Here is an 18,504-nt window from a genome sequence, read left to right on the forward strand (position 1 = left end):
ATTGAAATTATGTATAACCTATTCGTACACACACAAGCCATGCCCATGTTGTAAAGTTTTTCTGTTTACGATCGTACCTCTACTACCAACACCCACGATCGCTCGCGCCTCTTGCTGGTAGCTTTGCCGATTGGTCTGATTTGGTATTTTCGCTTGTTTACGCTATTAGTTTAGATATACCTTGGAAGAAACACAATAGAATTCGAGAACTTCTGGTCATCGTTCATTCACTCGGGAAATTCATGTTTGCGGCTTTTGGGTCAGCAGATCTTCACAAACGCAGTGGAATTGAGCGATAATTTCGACTACATGAGACACGATAAAATCTCTCAACCTATTCACTGCTGCGTGCAGCCCTGCATGCGGCATGTGTTGCACCTGCGACTTTCTCGCTCCGTTAGTAATTGCGTATCGCTATGACAGGGAAACATAAAGTGGAACAAACCCGTGCCTAGAAACACACACGTGCAAGATGCCCCAACCCCCGCCGTGAAATTCAAATATTGCCGTTATCAAAGTCATGTTGTGAAAAGAATCCATGCAGTCGTGCGAATTCTTACTCAAACTGCACGTGGTGGACTGCCCGACAACGTGCTCTCTAGAGATTATTTCTGTTCAGCCTCGAACCAGTTCAGGTTGAAGCCAATATTATATAGCGACAGGTGTAGCACTGTTTGCAGAAGTCAGGCGAAGGGACACTCCAGTTATTCGTTTCGTGATCCCGTGCATCCCTCCCACGTTGCGTTTCAACGTATCTTCCTAATACGTATTTGCACATCGCGACATATCACCGGAGAGAGTCTGCTGTCAACGACCCGCTATGTACTGCCAACGAATTCCGGTGCATGGAGTTTGCAGACTTCGTAGTTCGGCCGTTCCCTGGTTGCCCCTGGGATGCCAGGTAAGCCTCGCACGAAAAGTTTGCCTTCCATTTGTTCTGTGTTCGTTGATCTGAGTGTAAATTGCGCTCTTGATATTGCGACCAAATTAGATGGGAATGTAACTAGATTGATGTCAGAGGTAAAAGCACAAGAGGTATACCAACAATCTATACAGACAACGCTATATCTGTCCTTTCAAACAAATTAAGCCTTGTAGAAGACTAAATATCTTCGATTAAGGACTCTCAATTTGGTCTTCTTGAAAGACTTCAGTCCGACGTGGAAGAACTCCGTTCACATAACTCTCAAACCGCTGCACACGTGTCGGCCATAAGTCGCCGGCTGAACGACCTCAAGGACAGATCCCGCAGAGATAATGTTGTGTTCTATGGTATAACACCAGGCTGTGCTACTGAATCCTGGAAGCGAATCAAAAATAGTTTACATATGTGTGAGCAAGTTAGGTATTCATTCTACCGCGGATGACTTCGATCGAGTCCACCGCATTGGGAAATTTACTCTTGATAAACAACGACCAATTATTGCAAAGTTTCGCTCCTTTAAACTAAAAGCGTTATATCGTAGGGACATAAACTAAAGGGATCTGGGCCTAGTGTCGCAAATGACTTCTCGTCGGCCACGCGTACAGCACGTCAGCGTCGCACTGATGGACTTTGCAAAGGGGGCAGCACATGAACTTTAAGCAACCACACAAGCTGGGCCCAACTCGCCCAAGTCGTATTATTTTGATGCCAGTGCTGACTGTGTGAAAGAATGTTCGCGATAGCTAGAATCAAACTGTGCACTTGCAAATTCTCCAAAGCATACGGCATCCTCACATATCAGCCATGTACGCTAATATCCGAAGTATTCTATCAAAGATTGATGTCTTCAGTGCTTTTGTTCACGCCAGTTCATCTGCTATTTTCGCTCTAACCGAGACATGGACCGAGACATGGTTAACCGATGAAATATCGAACGGCGAACTTTCCACACATTCTCCAGGCTACACCACTTTTTTTTTTGTACCGCCAAGACCATTTATGCATAAAATCGAGCTAACTTCCAATCAATTATTGAGGACCTCATGTCATTATTTGAAAACTAGTTTCTAAACTACACATTGCGCACAGTTCATCATAATTGGCTTCTGCTTCGCGATTGTGTCTTGCAACTACAGTGAACCCTCGCTGTTATGACCATGGTCGTTCCCGAAAATTTTGGTCATCATGCGGAATTGTCATATTAACGAAGCGGGGGGAATTTGCAGGGGTTTTACTGCATTGTTCCCCAGGAGTATGGTCGTAAAGCGCGTATGTCAGGTTATCAGGGGTCATATTAACGAGAGTTCACTGTATTTGATACCCACATTCCAAAAATAAACTCATTTAACTGCCAACCCATGGTTCTCAAACCACCTTTAGACGAGCAAAATTAATTATGATAACGCATGAGCCGAGTACCGCGATAGTACTCGTGAATACTCCATTGCGTCAAACGTGCCAAACAAAAACGTTACAGCCATGACCTTCCCAACTTGTTGCAGAACAACCCGAAGAAATCTTATCACATTACTTTAACGGATTCTTCCGGGACTGTTCTATGGGATAATCTCAGTGGTTCCGAATTTGCTTCCTTCTCATCTGTTTTCAGTACTGATAGCTCAAGCATTCAGCCCTCCTTATCGATGCCTTTTACTGCATCAATGTCCCACATAGATAACCGTTCACGTGGCATTTGTAAAATAATCGAAAACATAAAACTGCCATATCATCTGCGGGAAAGACTGAATTAACTCCAAGATATTATACAACACTACACTAATATCAAGTGAAATCCTGTGTTGCATATTCAGACAATATCTTCATCTGTCCACCCTGCCGAATGACTGGAAAACAGCCATGGTCATCCCAGTACACGAGTCAGGAGACACGCAGCCTGCACAAAACTACCGTCAGATTTCTATTACCTGCATATCAAGTAAAATTTTTGAGCATATTATATGCTCTATCATTATTAAATTTCTTGAACAAAATAATTTCTTCTATCCCCCCCTTGCAACATGGAATTCAGGTAAATTCAGGTAATTCCCAGTAACATCTGGAATACCGCGGGGCTCTGTTCTCAGACCTCTGCTGTTTCTCATCTATATCAATGACTTACCTAATGGCCTAACATCAACCGTCCGACTCTTCGCAGGCGATTGCGTCATTTATCGCAAAATCACTTCTCCTCTGAACCAGTCAACATGACAAAATTACTTAACACTAATACAGGAATGGTGCATGGCACATGCCCTTGAACATCAACAGATGTAACATTGTCTCCTTCTCACCACAACGACTCTGCACCCTTCCCCCATTTTCTTACACAATCGATAACTTCAGTCTGCCACGAGCCGATTCTTACAAATATTTTGGCGTTCATCTTTCAGCAAACATGATATGGAATACACACATTGACTACATAATCTCGAACACTAATCGTTGACTTCGCTTTATCCGTCGAACATTGAAGCAGGCACCTCCTCACCTACAATATTTAGCATATCTCACTCCCACTCGCCCAAAACTGGAATACGCCTCCGCAACATAGGATCCCGCTAGGAACCCTAATTGATAATCAATAATTGGGGGCTTACGTCACGTGACAATTGAGCCTAATTTATAATCTTGAACGCAACGCATCCAAAACAGGGCAACACGATTCATATTCAACAATTACTGCACCACAACGTCAGTAACTGCACTGAAAGCTGAGCTTAACCTCTCGACCCTAGCACGTCGTCGTACCATTTCAATGTTGTCACTGTTTCACCCGATTCTTCCATACGATGCCCGCAGATCAATCGTTCGTGCCGATATCATATTCCCCCGTCTAGACCATACTAATCAAATCACGCGTCTTCACTGTAACACAAACGCATTCTCGAAGTCATTCTTTTGTTCCACCGTAGTCATTTGGAATGATCTCCCAGAACACACAGCCACCACTCACGATGCGCGCTAGACTGATTCTTGCTTGTTTTTGCTTTTCTCTTTTAGGTGTATACTAACTCTTTTGTACTATGTCCTCTTTTCTTTCCTTTCTTTCTTTTTTTTTTCTTTCTTCATGCAAATGTTCACTGTATTCTATTTGTATTTTATATACTGCATGTACATGTACTGAATACTTCCACTGTAACTGTATACGTATATGTAACTATACTGCAAATGTAACTCTTCCCCCCCCCCCCATGTAATGCCCGTAAGGGCCCTTGGGGTAATATAAATTGCATGAGCTATGAAAGTCACTGAAAAGGTTAGCATAAATAGCATGAGCTCGTCTTGTGTGACTCCGAGGCTCTTTTCCCCGCCTTTTCCATATCATCTGTACGTTGCCACATTCCCCTTGTTTATAGTTATGATTTCCACCAATATAGTCCCTACCTTCTGGATAACGGAGAAGGCCTCGGCACTCTTTCAAGTTACGCATCTGGTCCGGCTGCCATAAATTTTCAATTAGTCGGCTTTTGTCTCGTTCGCTCTTTCAGTGACTTACATCTATCCATCGCAAACAGCCATAGCAGTGATGAAAGTCACTGAAAAGGTTAGCCAGCTGTAGAACTCAAACCAACATCTCCTGGATTACCGGTCCAGGGCTCTACCAATTGAGCTAAGCTAACACGCCTTCTCAGCGACATCCAGGGTGTGTCATCTGAAGGGACAAACCCACATCTTCTGGATAACCAGAAGATGTGAGTTCGAGTCCTACAGCTGGCTAACCTTTCCAGTGACTCTCACCTTCATCGTAATTTCTTAGGCAATTTGAGGCTTTGTATGCGTTTGTCCATTCCATGTTGTTCCAGCCTCAGAACAACAGTTCTCTCATGTTCAACAGTTGCCGCTTGCGTCGATCCCTGTCGTATGAATGTGTGTGAAAATGAGCAAAAATGTAAGAGTGAAAGGAAGATGAGTGAGTGACTGGTTTGTCCCTTCAGATGACGCACCCTGGAAGTCGCTGAGAAGGCGTATTAGCTTAGCTCAATTGGTATAGCCCTGGACCGGTAATCCACAAGATGTGGGTTCGAATTCTACAGCCTGCTAACCTTTTCAGTGACTTTCATCTCATATTTCTTAGGCAATTTGAGGCCTTGTATGTATTTGTCCCTTCTATGTTGTTCCAGCCTCAGAACATCAGTCCTCTCATGCAGCCATATCAGATCCAGACGCGTGACGTAAATTGAAAGAGTGCAAAGGCCTTCTGTTAGCTGGACGGTGCTGGTTCAGCTCTGGCAAATCGAGCGTCGGCATCGGGTAACTGGCACATTAGCGCGTTTTAGTACATCAGGAGGACTTCACGATAACGGTTCCGAAAACATAAGCCAATCGCTGTCGCTTTGACACGGTTGATATCACATTGCAAAGCTTGGATTTGATAGCTTCATTTGTCGTATCGTTTTCGTAGAGTTCTTCCGATGTAAGGTATCTTCGAGTTCCAGGCAGAAATCAGGACTGGTTCCCGAATGATCCCCAAGTGGTTCCATTTGCAATTGAATGGTCCCACTCTGGCATCAAGCGTGTTCCATTCTGGGCCCAGATGGGTGCCAAAGTAGTGTGTGGTTCCCACTCTGGCTTTCAGCTGGTCCCATTCTGGGACCAGCTGCTGCCAATTAGCCTAGGCAGCTTTGTGATTTGAACATTCAGCACGTCGTCATACGTGGCTACTAAAATAATGTGGCACACGTGGAGACTGTTCAAAGCAGGATATGGGAGAGTCACCACTTGGCTACGGGACCCGAAACGTTTTTCCGATTCCCATTTTGTGTTTCAACGCTTCTAACATCAATTCACTAATGTTTAGTTTGCTAAATGTTTCCTAAACAACAACACATTTTTCGATATGGTCAACTTTGAAAACGATATTTTAGCAGATTTTTGCACCTATTTTAAAGTATTTTACTTATGTCAATGGAGTAACGGGTTAGGTCGTGAGATTAGAACTGAATAAAACTTTTCAGAATACCAAAATATGGCAGACTACGTGTAAACGTTTAGATGCGTATGTGTATTGCAAAACGTTTATGTGCAAAGCAATGTAACCGTTTCCTGGGAAAGCGTTTGACTAACACTGTTAAAGCGTGCTTCTTCAGAAAATGTTTAATACTGAGTTGCACTAAAGACACAAATAGATGAGGTAAATTAACACAGGGTAGTCTATGAATTTGCATTAGTTGACTAAAAATAAGAAAAAGAAACACCCTTAACCAGTGCTTATGAATTACTCATTTTGCTGACAGCACTTCACGCTACCCCACAATCTTCATGAACAGTCTGAAACAGCAAGACTACTCAAGTGAGAGCTGTGCTTGAATATTCTGTTTCACAAGACCCCATTAATGTCAGGAGATCACTTGCAGTATTGTGGCATGTGCAGTACCTCAATTACGACCATTCGTATCTGTTGCAGAGCTGCACAAAATATTTCCTGTGTCCATCAGTCAGGAACATGCAGGGGTGCACAATGAGACACAGTTCACGTGGAATTTTTCGTGACTGCTGGGCAGTGTGATCTGGGGTGCAGAAGCTTTCCTGGTAATAAACATGTGATGAAATATAGACAGACTTTGTGTCACCAGATGAAAGCACAAATATTTTCAGCGCTGAAATATTCATCGCCAAGTTTTAGCGCGTTGAGTACCTTTTTTTATGGGTGGCTGTACTCAGTGCTGTCAAGGATGTAGCTTCCAACTGAGACGTGGTCGCACTCCTCAATTATTTGCTCTTGCCCGACCTCTTTGTTCACCCAGTCCTGAATACCGGCAGCAGGCCACTAGCCTGCACCTGCACTCGCTTGTTCCTTTTTGGAAGCGCTAGTGTTGAACCTACACTTGCACTGTCTCAGTCGATGGCACACTCTTTGCACCACATCGGCACTCTCCTGAAATAGTGCCGGTGGTGCAGGCCAAATCGAAGAGACCTGTACTAAAACACGCTATTGCTTGTGCGCTTTGCGAGTCGCTTAAGCAGGTAAATGCCATCTTCGCCGACTACCCAATCCAAAACCCGTATATAAACTTCCTCAGTGGATTAGTTTGTAGGGCATCCGCCTAGTGATCCCAAGGTTGCTGGTTCCATCCCAGCCGAGGACGCCAGCAGCTTGGTGGCAGGGTACAAATCGCTTAGATGCGCCGTCCCTTCCATGAGGGTTGCCAAAAACTGTGCGCCGTGTTCTGAGATTTCAGTGTACGTAGAAGGACCCTCAGGTGGTATAGGTTGGGACAAAAGTTTACGGAATACGCGGGCGACGTACTTTTTCTTCGGTTCGTCACCCTAACGGCTGCGTGTTCACTGTTTCGGAGAAGTGGAAGGGTGCGCTGTTAGCGACACACAGTGGTAGTTTCGGTGTCGTTTGGGTTGTGCCTCGGACGTGGAAGCCAAAGAAAGAGTATATCGCTCGCGTGTCCTATAAACTTTTGTACCAACCTGTACAAAATCTATCCACAGACCGGCCTCTGTGGCATAGCTCATGATCGTAGTTGTCTCGCGACGTAAAGCCAAGAATTTTTAAAATCCAAGTACCAAAATGGGCATGTTGCATACTTCTGCCTCTCGTGTCTGTCTAAGCGTTCCACGAAGATTCCATAACTTCCTATCACAATCCGCAGATATCGACCAAGGGAACCACGTGCCAGGAAGGTAAACCGGACGCCGAGCTTCGTTCAGTGAAGATCGGCAACATGAACCCAGCACTCTACAGCGCTAATAACTGGCTTCAAATTGGTGTGGGACGTCAACTCACGGAGTGGCTGAACCCGGCCTTTCAAGAAGACGAAGGCGACCAGCAGTACTTAGACATCGGGTGCGGCGACGGAGCCGTCACCCGTAACGTCATCCTGGAGAATAGCATGCCTTGCAGACGTCTTGTGGGGACCGACATATCTAGCGATATGGTCGAGTACGCGCGGGAACACCATGCTCATCCCAAATTGGCGTACGATGTCCTGGACATATGTGGGGATATGTCGATGTTCAAAAAGCAGTACGGACAATTTAGGCGGGTTTATTCCTTCTTTGCAATGCACTGGCTGGAGGATCAGGACAAGGGATTCAAGAACGTTGAGGAGCTAATGACACCGGACGGGGAGTGCTTGCTAGCTTACGTGGGAAGCCAACCGGCTTTCGACATTCTAGAACAACTAGCCACGATGCAACGATGGCGTGCTTACGCGGATGTGAGTATGCTGTGTGTCAGACCTACTCGTGGTAGCCTTTGTCACTCGGAACTAACTTATGCCCCTGTCAGGCGGACTAATTTACTGTCACTTTCAACGTGCGACACTTGCGATTAGCGTCATTCGGGTGTTATCGCACGACATCTTTTAGTGACATTTGACAGAAAGTGCACTAACGATATAGTGAGCAGTTTTGCGGAGTTGCCACTCCGGAGTTGGAATGATTTCGGAATCATTCCAGATTTAGCAGAGCCCGGAATGGAATTGGAATGGAACGGTCTGGGTGCCCCGGTGGTAGTTTTGGTTTCAACGTGCTGGTTTCTGCCAACGCACCCTTTGCACCGCACCTGCACACGGTCAAGAGTGATTGATTGATTTTAAAAGAAAAAAAATTGAGATGGTAGTCTCGAGCCACTCGGGACTGGCTACTCCAGGACGCGTTATTAATAAAAGAAAGGGAAACTACACTAACCTCGACGCTTTGAAACGCTTTGAAAGAATAAATGAGAACATCATCACCTAGCTTGGCACCAAAAGCGAAGTCTCAAGGCACTAAAAACAAAGAGCGTCACAATGTGTCAACGGTCAAGAGTGAATTAACCTTGTCTTTGTGCTTTTTCCGTGCTCGGTAATGTCAATTTCCTCTAGCACTGCAGGACTTGCCAGTATGGTTACCGGTCCTTTTCTTTTATTGAGGGAAATTACGGAATGGAATTGGGCTGCCAAGCCATTCCAGGAGTGGGAACTGACCAAACCTTTTCGTTCCGAGGAATTGAAAGGAATGGAATTATCGCAAATCTCCATTCCTCGGAATGCAACCGGAACGGAATAGGTGACCCCATTCCGCAACCCTGATAGTGAGTTCCCCAAACTCACTTCACTTCTCGCCGGCTGACCGAGTGTGTAGCCTCGACAGCAGCCCTTGTGGTACGGGTGAAAATATTGAGAAAAAGCGGGGGGCCACGACACAACAATATTTTTAAACAAGTATTTTCAACGACGTGTTTATTTTATTTTAGTATAGCATGACATTGTGCCAAAAAAATAAGCACGTCGGTAACAACTACGCGGTCTTGGCGATCCGGCGGCGGCCATTTTTGTTGTGGCACATGGTTGAGGTCAAATTGTTTAATGTTGAAAGAAGTTTTGCACGAGGTGTTTCTAAATCAAAGAAAAACATTCTGAGCAACGTATTGCGGAGTATACGCCTAAAAATTTTGCCGCCACTTATTCTTGGGTATCATAATTGCTATCATTGCTTAAAGGGACGGTCTCGTACCCCCTGTCCTAAGGTGCACCATTCGATAGCCCTTTGTTGAAAATGGAATACTGCGAATTTACCCGACAAAACACGTCACGGTTATTAAATAACCGAATTAAATTGATAAAGATTGCAGAGCATGCCGCGATCTGTGTTGACAACAGTAAGAACGGCCACGCAGCCCTGCGGGAAAGTCCGTGATAGGACACAGAAATCGTCTGCTTTTGCGCGCGCTAGTGCACCGGCGTGAGCAGACTTCTTTCAGAAGTTACTGGGGACCGCGGCAACTCTCATACATTTTCTCTCAGTTCTTAGGCGAAAAACGCACATTCAAAGAAGTGGCCCACATGGTGGTTTAGAACAACAATGTTAATCTTCAGAGACACTGAAGTTAAGAGTCGCAGGACAACCCCACCCACAATCACAAATCTGAAATCGCCAGTCATCGGCACGCGCGGTCGTATTACAGCTCCGATCAAAAATATATTACGCGCGCTTCCATTACACTCCCCGTTGCACACTGATCATGTTTCGAAAAGAAGTGTTGCTGATGACGCACACGGAGAAGGAGGGCGTGTTTATTTAAAAACCGCATTAAATACTTGCGGAAAGAAAACACGTTACTTAACTTCCACGTATCCGATTATGGGGCACATTGTCGAAGGCCCCACAGTCAATGCACGGACTACATTCTCCGCTCGCGGAGATATATGCCTGAATGTCCCCTTTTCGAGAGCAAAAGGCAAAAGGGGATGACTCAACCCAAGGTGCTTATGCAAGTTAGTTTCCATGACAACGGCGGCGTACCCGCAGGCCGACTTCGGGCATCACGTTGCATGAGAGGGAAGCGCAGGTTTCGTCGTCTGCTATTACGGCACGTTTCGACAGATTCCTCGAAAACGACTTGGTTATTCCGAATGAAACTTTGGCGGTTGTATGTGTACAGAACACGTGAAGATAGTTTTGGCTAAGTTTCGGAATCGCCCCGGCTGTACGAGACCGTCCCTTTAAGTGACATTTATGCCGTATAGCAAGCACGTAGTGAAAGTGACATAATCGCTTGGCTGGAGTGCACGTCATGAAAATGACACTAAATTATCCCGTATGACAGGACTGTTATTTATTCTGGAACTCGTTTTCTACAAAAATTATCAGGCGTACAACCCAAATTATGCCGCAGTGCATTGCTTGAGGCGGCTTGCTGAGTCATCCTATGAACATTACATATTTTGTTCCAGTGCTTTCGGCGCTATGTACCGCTGAGCAACTCTATAGCAAACCAACGGGGCTACATGGAGAGACAACTGAAAAATGCAGGCCTCAAACCGCATACTTGCGAAGTGCTGCGGATATCCTGGAAAACTGCGTCTGAAAAAGCTCTGGCAGGTGAGTCCTACGGATACAGTGAGGTTACAGTTTAGTTATGAGTGGCGAGCACGGCAGCCACTTCAGGCCCCCTGGCTTATGTGAGGTTACAGTTAAGTAATGAGTGGTGAGGATGGCAGCCATCTCAGGCCCTGGACTTGTTAGGCGTTCGCAGCGTGAGTCACACGTGTTTCTGATCGAAGTGTTCCGTATCCTGCTTTCTTTTTCCACTATAAGGGGCCTGCCGCAAAAACGTTCACAAAAAGATCATATTGGCTTGTTGCCCTATCTCTGCATGTATCAATCGACCTATCTCCATATGTCATCTGTCGTTGATAATGCAAAATTGCGAACTCTATTGCCCCAAAGGTCGTGGCTATTAAATGAAGAAATTCAAGTTCCCACCACTATGGCTTTACAGGTGTTAGACGTATCACCGTCCTCTCCCAGATTTTCATACGTTTTAATGAAATTAACTTAGTAGGATGTCGTCTCACGAGCAGTGCTGGCAGCACTAGCGTCCGCGACAACGTACGCGATAGTGCAATAATACGTGACAGACAAAACTAAGCAGGGCGCAGGATGTAACGATCGAGCGAGTAGCGTCTCTACTTCGAACACAATGTTGAAGCATGGGCGAAGGTCGACAAAAGAGAGAGATAACTCGCGAAAATGTCACGTTTAGCGTGACGTGCGGGTGACTAAGTTGACCAGTCAATTTTAAAGGTATTGCCGTTTTGCCTGTACGATTACCCATTAGAGTCTACTTCTGTCTGGCTGACCTTACCTTTTTGCCTGCCTTTTTTCGTAATAAGCATATCCCCCCCCCCCCCCCATTTAGAATTCTCGATAAAACTTCAACGCATCATTTTTCCTGGCTGTATGAAAGTGAAGCGTCCAAAATGCCCCCTCAACATCTTATTTTCTTCATTATTCTGTCATGAAAAGGTGTCCATTAAATGCTCCCACAGGACAGTTAATACTATGCAATTTGTATAATGTTATTTGCTAGGTCTGCGTCACAGGATAATATTGCAGACATCATTGTAAACTGTGTAAATTTTGTATGTTTATAAACTCTCTCTCTCTGCTGTTACGGAAAATTTCTGCAAATTTCTCGAAAGCCACTTCGTTATTTTGCACAAAGCTTTTACTGCTGCGTCAATTGTACTAGCGACTAAAATCTATGAAGGTTCCGACCTGTCCCTTTAAAAGACTCCATGTGTCGAAATAATGATACTTGGCTAAAAAAATCGCTAACTTTCGAAACTGAGATTACAATATGAATGAAGCTACAATTAAATGGGGCGCACGTTTTTCTAGAGGCGTGCAGAATTTCGGGTGTTGTCATCTGAACAGGCCCTGTGAGGCCGTACAGCCCTTCCGGTGCATCCATGTCGTGTTCGTCGCTTCTGAGGCAATCCTGTATAGCAGACAGCGTAAGGTGCTCCTGGGCGGAGCAGTTGTTCAAGTCACAAGGTGTTGAAAGACGGTCAGGGGAGGAGACACGTGGGAGGGGTATGTATTAGGGAATGAGAGATTTAATCTTGGTGTCTACAGCATAGAACGCATACAATGCGCGTGTCTTTTCTTTTTCCTTTTTTTTTTCCTCATCCGCAAGAGGTTGTTTCCTTTTTCTGCAGCAGGGCAACAGGTCATGTTGACATCCTCTCGAAGATAGCATGTATCTACTGAACTACTAATCACCTAAAAGTCATTAATTACTGTAGAAGTGGTTTTTTCCGCGTGGAAAATATATTCGCGTTTTCGACCAGACCTGCTTTGAGGATTAATTCGCGAGAACTTAAATTCGCGACACAGGTTTCCGGGAGTGCTTTGCTCTTGCATATCGTGCCGCCGTCAATACTCGGGCATATTTTGGCACGTACTAAGACATCCGTTGTTCACGTGTATTGCGGCATTCTAGGTCTATTCCTTTCTTCTCCTGACAGCGATGGGAGGAAAGGCCCTGTAGGAGGCCATAGTACTGGTCGTGTGCAGGTCAGCCAGTTCATTTTAGCAGTTCTTATTAATTATCACTTTCGGCACTAAACAGTTCGGTTGAGATGTGGTACTAGCATAAGATCTGGTTTTGATAATGCGGGGAAAGGCATGTTCCGGCTTCGTGGTATAGTGGTATATTGTATGTATAGTGCAAAGCGTTTATAGGAGTAACAAAAGCATGATGAATTTTCTTTTCTTTGCATCTTGCCTGATGGGATAAGACATGGGATAAGACAATCTTCTGCGCTTGCTTAAACTGCCTACGCTGCATGGAATAGAGGGGTCAGGTAGTCACGGTATAGCGTCGAACGCCGAACGCTTTTCGCCCTCATATGACCAGAGTTATTCGCGGGAACTTAAATTCGCGACTTTGGAGGTGTACGCGAAAAATAATTCCGCGCGAAAAAACCCACTTCTACAGTAACTAATTGGGGATTTCGTGCAAAAGTGAGATAGCGTTGTGGGAGACAATCCCCTCTGAAAGCCAATCTCTTTGATAAGGATCCTGAAACGCACGTGAGTTGAAATATCTGTCCCCGAATTTTCCTCTGAAAATGAGCCGGAACCCAAATCACGTGCCTCAGGAGCGCACGCCCTTGGTCATCGCAGGCAAGGTGGTCCAAGGGCCCATCAGTACCTACTCCTATCGTCTCGATCCTTCCAAAGCACGTGTCCCTCTAACGTGAAATGAGCGCTGTCCTGCCTTCGCTCCTGATCCACGCGGTTTCGGTGTCTGCTCACTTGCCTAACAAAATTCAACATACGCGCTCATTTCAGTATGTTATAAAAGAAAACAAAAATAAAATAGACTTGCGTTCAACGAGGATCGTCTTCCATTCTGTTATCTCACTCTTTCCCGAAAGTCTCGAATTGAAGAGATGAATTTTAGGTAATTAATAATCTAGTGGTTAGCATACTCTCTTCCAGAGGATGTCGTCCACGTGGCCGTATATGTCAACTGCAACACTAGCATCCATGCTGCACTGGTAGTTTTTTTTCTTTTTTTTCTTTAAGACCCATCGCGAACTTTTTTAAAAACTCACCCTGTATCACTGGGCTCGTTCACACTGCTGCGTTTTACGCATGCGTCTAAAGCTTGCGTTCGTGTGCTTTTTATCGCGGAGAGGGTTCATGTTGACGCTCTCGTAATCTCCGTTTACATCATTGCGTTGTAGCGGTACATCCCTCCAGTAAACGAGTGCTATTCACAGCGCACCCCACAGGAACGAAACGGAAACTCCCCAGCCACCGTGTGGCATCCGCGCTCCCATAGTGCTGTTGCAGCAAAGTTTGCACAAAGCCATCTCGGACACAAGCGGCCACGGAACCAACAGTAGGGATAGCTTCATCACCGTGTTCTGCATGCTGTTTCAAGCTGTACGGCGCCAAGGAAAGCTTTAAAACGCGTAGGAAATCCACAGAAAAAGCGGTTCATCATGCCAAATCCGAACAAATCGAGTCTATGTATTCGAAGGTACCGGCGTCGTCTGCTAAACTGCCTCACTGCGTCACCTTTGAGACTTCCTGTCATCAACAGGCCTCTCCACCCTGCTTTGATTACCGGACCCCTTATCATATCCATCATCATCTCTCATCACGTACAAGTGGCACTGGGGCAGCGCCCAGCCTGCTGCATCAGCCCCATCTCATCATCGTATCTCTATTTGTGTGTGTGTGCTAAACTGCCGCGCGTTGCCTATTTTGGGGCGCTGACGTTGCTTCTCACTCGCGCCGCATGGCCCGGTGAAACAGGTCAATGGGTTCCCCGCGCATTCTGTACGCATGCGCTGTATCCTCGCCTCCTATTGGGCACTTGGTTTGCGGTGCTTGCGGCGAGAAGGTTTGAGCGGGGCTCTGTCCTCTGTTGCACCAGCTCATGCGGCTCAGTCTCAGTGCTTAGCGCCGTGGTCATGTCACGTCGAGACTGGGAAGTACCCGGGTTCGAATCTCGACGCCAGTTGTGCTGTCTGGGGGTTTTCCCGGGTTTTTCCTCAGACGTTTTGAGGCATATGCCGGCACAGTTCTCTTTGAAGTCGGCCCAGGGGTGCTAGACTCGTCATATCTTGAAACACGAAGAAAGTTCAAGAAATGGGAGGGAGGGCAGCCATTGGATGCTTTCCGTGGCCCACGTGAGCGCTCCTGACTGTCAATCAAGCCTCATGTGAAGGTTACCGACACGCGCGCACTTTGAAATTTTTTTGATGACGTCAAAATGACGTTTTGGTTGCCCGGCGGGATGGTATCTTTGCAGATTTCACCAATGTAAACAATTCGGCAAATATGAGGAAAGACAGCTGTTGGACAGTTTCCCTAGCCCACGTGACGACCTGTGTTGTCAATCAAACCAAAGTACAAGGAAAGAGAAAGTGCAGCTTTTGGAAGAAGTTCCGTGACGTCAAAATGACGTTGCGCAACTTTTTTTTCCCACCGAGAAAAGTTCAAGGAGCGATAGTGGCGAACTTTGAAGTTTGTTAGAAAGATTGCGGCCGCTTTTATTGCCTTGCCTTTGCTACTGCGCCTCTGACTCCATCAGTATCGTTTGAAATGCCAAACGAGGATTTTTGCCAGTGTCACCGACTCTCGAAGGCCGCTGTTCCTTCGCTGTGTGACCATCTGCGCAGAACCTACACTCTTAGAACGGAACCTCACCGCATAGCATGTTGTGCGCCAACTACAGCCATGAATGATGTGCTTATCGCTTCCGGTTTGAAGAGAGGGGGACATTTTTATAGCAATTATCATATATCCAAATTGCTATACGCCCACTCGCTCTTCGAATCAGGAGGGGTAATCCTATCACTCGTGTCAATGGTCTGCGGACAACGTGCTATGAGGTGAAGTTCTGTTCTGAGATTGTAGGATTGACGCAAGATGCGCTTCTCGTCACAGATAATGATGTCATTGCGCACAAGATTGTTGTGTTCGCCACGTATGACACTGTACCTCCCAAGGCTGCAGGTCTAGTGATGTCCTCTTGTTTTCACGTGGTTTCCTTGCTGTACAAATATTAGGTTTTCCATTGAGACGAGGGCAACAGCTTCCCTTCTGATTGAGACATGCATCCTAAATATAAAATGCACACAACAGAGACATGCACACTGCATGTGCAGGGCGTTGGAGAGCGTCGGTGCTCTTCTATGCAGCGGAGCAGCACCTCGAAATGAGCGCTTGCAAGTGCACGGGCCCAAGTGTTTTTCGGACATGCGACTTTTCCGACCCTTTTACCATGTGGTTGAGTCGTCGCAATGCGGGCGCTAGTCTGTTTACGTGTGCTGAAATTTACACAGGGTCATTTTGAAAAAGAAGCGAGCGGATACACAGAAAACGGAAATACGAAACAAATAGTTCTTAACCGGAGCGTTGTTATGTTCACTGATCTCGAATAAACGTACAGCACGCACGCCGATACAGCGGGTGTGTCATGTAACGTGTCACGAAACAGAATTTGTGAACAGAACAGAACGTGTCACAAAACAGAAAAGCTTAAAATCCTACTTCGTGGTGTCACTGGCGCTTGTAATCGACAAACTTTTGGTGTGACTTGCGCGCACTTGATCGATTTTCAGTCGCGAGAAATATTAAAATGTCGTTTGTTTGTTATTGTCTTTCTTTGTGCTTTTCTTGTCCGAAACAGAAAGGGCATTTCGTTTTCTCAACCAATTTCAGCACAAAACACATTATCCCCCTACAATAAAAATAGCTGGGAAAAATATTCTTTGCTAAAAATCTCGACCGCGTTAATTACTCCGTCACGTAATGTGGAGTACTGTGGAAAGAAACGATCTTCAGTTCCCTCTTCCATGCTTCTGCTGATAGCGGCAGCAAGGTTGAAACGAGGCAGCTATCTGACGCAACAGTGAGGAGGTTTCGAAAAAAGTCGTGTCACCGGGTGCTTCGTCTTTTCGTCTTTCTCATTTTTTTTTTCTTCTTGCGTTTGCATAACTTGACGGTGGACTGCACTGCCGGCAATTTCCGTGAATCGTTACAACAGTTTTCAGTTTCCTTTTTACCATTACCCAGTAGCGCGGGTGTTTTGTGATGCCATGTTATCAGGCCTCGAGTCATGCTGTTTCTGTGTCTTCAGTGTGGAAGAAATATTGATTCGATTCAAAATTGAACATAATTCCGTATTCGATTCGGAACACAGCTATGCATCTCGAGATCCGAAATATTCTAATGTTCGCGCAGCCCAAATATATTTGACAATGTATGGTTTGACCTTAAGTCCTTCAAGGATGTATTGCTCTGCATTTCACTTTTCATCTGTGCGGACAGAAGCGGTGCGCTTTCTCGTTCTTCATTCTATCACGCTCGTGCCAGTGGGCGGGTCGCACACACACCGATTTTGATCGGCACTGACGTAGACCCACCTCTGTGAGGGCGACAACGGCAAGCCCTTTCACCAACACCACGGGGCTCTGTTGCCATGGCGACCATTTGTCGTGACTCAAGCGCAGCCGTAAACGCAGCAGTGCAGACCAGCCTCTAGGAATATCTGCATTTATGGGGAGGAAGTTGCACAGTGTCAGTAATTCGTATCCATATCTTTCTTGCAGACATGTTCGAGCCGCTACTCCCGCTCACCGACAACGCTCCAGCTGAGGATAGGGAAGAACTTATCAGAGATTTCATGCCAAGACTGCTAAAACACTCCAGGGATGAAACCACCGGTGATGTGGCCCTCCGTTTTAAACTCTTTGTAGTTCACGCTTCAAAGGTTTCGAAAACATAAGGCGGTTACTTCATGGTGCAGTGACAGGCAATGCGGATACGTCGCATCACATCGCTTACAGCTGGTATACTGCTTCTTGTATGGGTGTCAGAAAATATGTGCTTCTGTCCTCATGTATCCCTGCACGTCCCTTCGAATAGCAAGTACCTCTTTCTAGCTCTATCTGCTGCTCTACCTCAGTACTAGCGGTAGACAAGATTAGCATTAGTTAAAGAAGTGGAGCTTTTCTAGCGGAAGTGGGCGGTGACACAATGTATAGCATGACTCTGAATGTCGATATTGCGCAGGCAGGTATAAAGAGGCTACATTGTATCCGATAAATAGAAACGTTAAGCAGGTAACATATATGTTTTGTTGTAGGCTTTTTATTGTTTTTATTGCAATAAACCAGAAGTAACTTCTGTCCTTCTGCTCTAGCTCGTCAGTATTAGCAGTGAACCAGATTCGCACCAGTTTAAAAAAAAAAACGTGCAACCTTTCTAACGGAAGTGGTTTGTAACGCAGCATAGAACATGGCACTCAATGTGGATGTAGTGCAGATAGGTATAAAGGGGAACATTATAGATCAGAAGAATAAGAAAAATGGAAACGTTGATCAAGTTGTGTTGATTTTAGCTGTAGGATTTTCAATGTTTGATTGGAATAAACCAAAACTGACTTGTCATTTTGTCTTGCATAATTCGTACATCGAACACGTAACATCCTTTTTTTGTTCTTTCTCATTCTCTTTTTCAATGGAGTGTCATGCAATCCCTGCACAACATGCGCCAGACACGACTTCCTTGGATTTCTGTAAGAGCTCAGATGTTTCCGACAGCGCGAGAGCTCGGACTGTTTGAGAAGGAAGCAGTTCCTTCTCACTGACTTTACCAAAAAGTTCGTAGTGAAAAAGCACGACCGCTACCTCGCTGCACCAGTACGACGGAGGCAGTCTCATCTCGCAGCTCCAAACGAGGCAGTTCGCATACTTTTTCTGTTTTTGTCAACTACAATGCAGATGTCTGAAAAATGGTTTCACGTAATTAAATCGCAGTTCTTGTAAGGCATG

At 45.6% G+C, this 18,504-nt stretch overlaps 1 protein-coding gene across 1 annotated transcript; it reads left to right on the forward strand.

Moving 5' to 3' along the window:
• The first annotated feature begins 577 nt into the window (after window positions 1-577).
• On the forward strand, window positions 578-18,120 carry LOC135390090 (juvenile hormone acid O-methyltransferase-like). The gene is made up of 4 exons (XM_064620098.1): window positions 578-901; window positions 7,528-8,094; window positions 10,594-10,741; window positions 17,281-18,120. Exons 1-4 carry the CDS (start codon window positions 821-823, stop codon window positions 17,454-17,456), a joined length of 972 nt encoding a protein of 323 aa, XP_064476168.1. The 5' UTR covers window positions 578-820; the 3' UTR covers window positions 17,457-18,120.
• The last annotated feature ends 384 nt before the right edge of the window (window positions 18,121-18,504 follow it).

Source organism: Ornithodoros turicata, chromosome 3 (assembly GCF_037126465.1).
Source record: "Ornithodoros turicata isolate Travis chromosome 3, ASM3712646v1, whole genome shotgun sequence".
NCBI classification, from domain to species: Eukaryota; Metazoa; Arthropoda; class Arachnida; order Ixodida; family Argasidae; genus Ornithodoros; species Ornithodoros turicata.

Excerpts from the sequence above, each read along its gene's own strand:
- LOC135390090 (XM_064620098.1), top strand. The coding sequence starts at position 821 with ATGTACTGCCAACGAATTCCGGTGCATGGAGTTTGCAGACTTCGTAGT. Across the intron at positions 8,095-10,593 it reads GATGGCGTGCTTACGCGGAT|TGCTTTCGGCGCTATGTACC; the intron begins GTGAGTATGCTG and ends ATTTTGTTCCAG. Across the intron at positions 10,742-17,280 it reads GTCTGAAAAAGCTCTGGCAG|ACATGTTCGAGCCGCTACTC; the intron begins GTGAGTCCTACG and ends TCTTTCTTGCAG.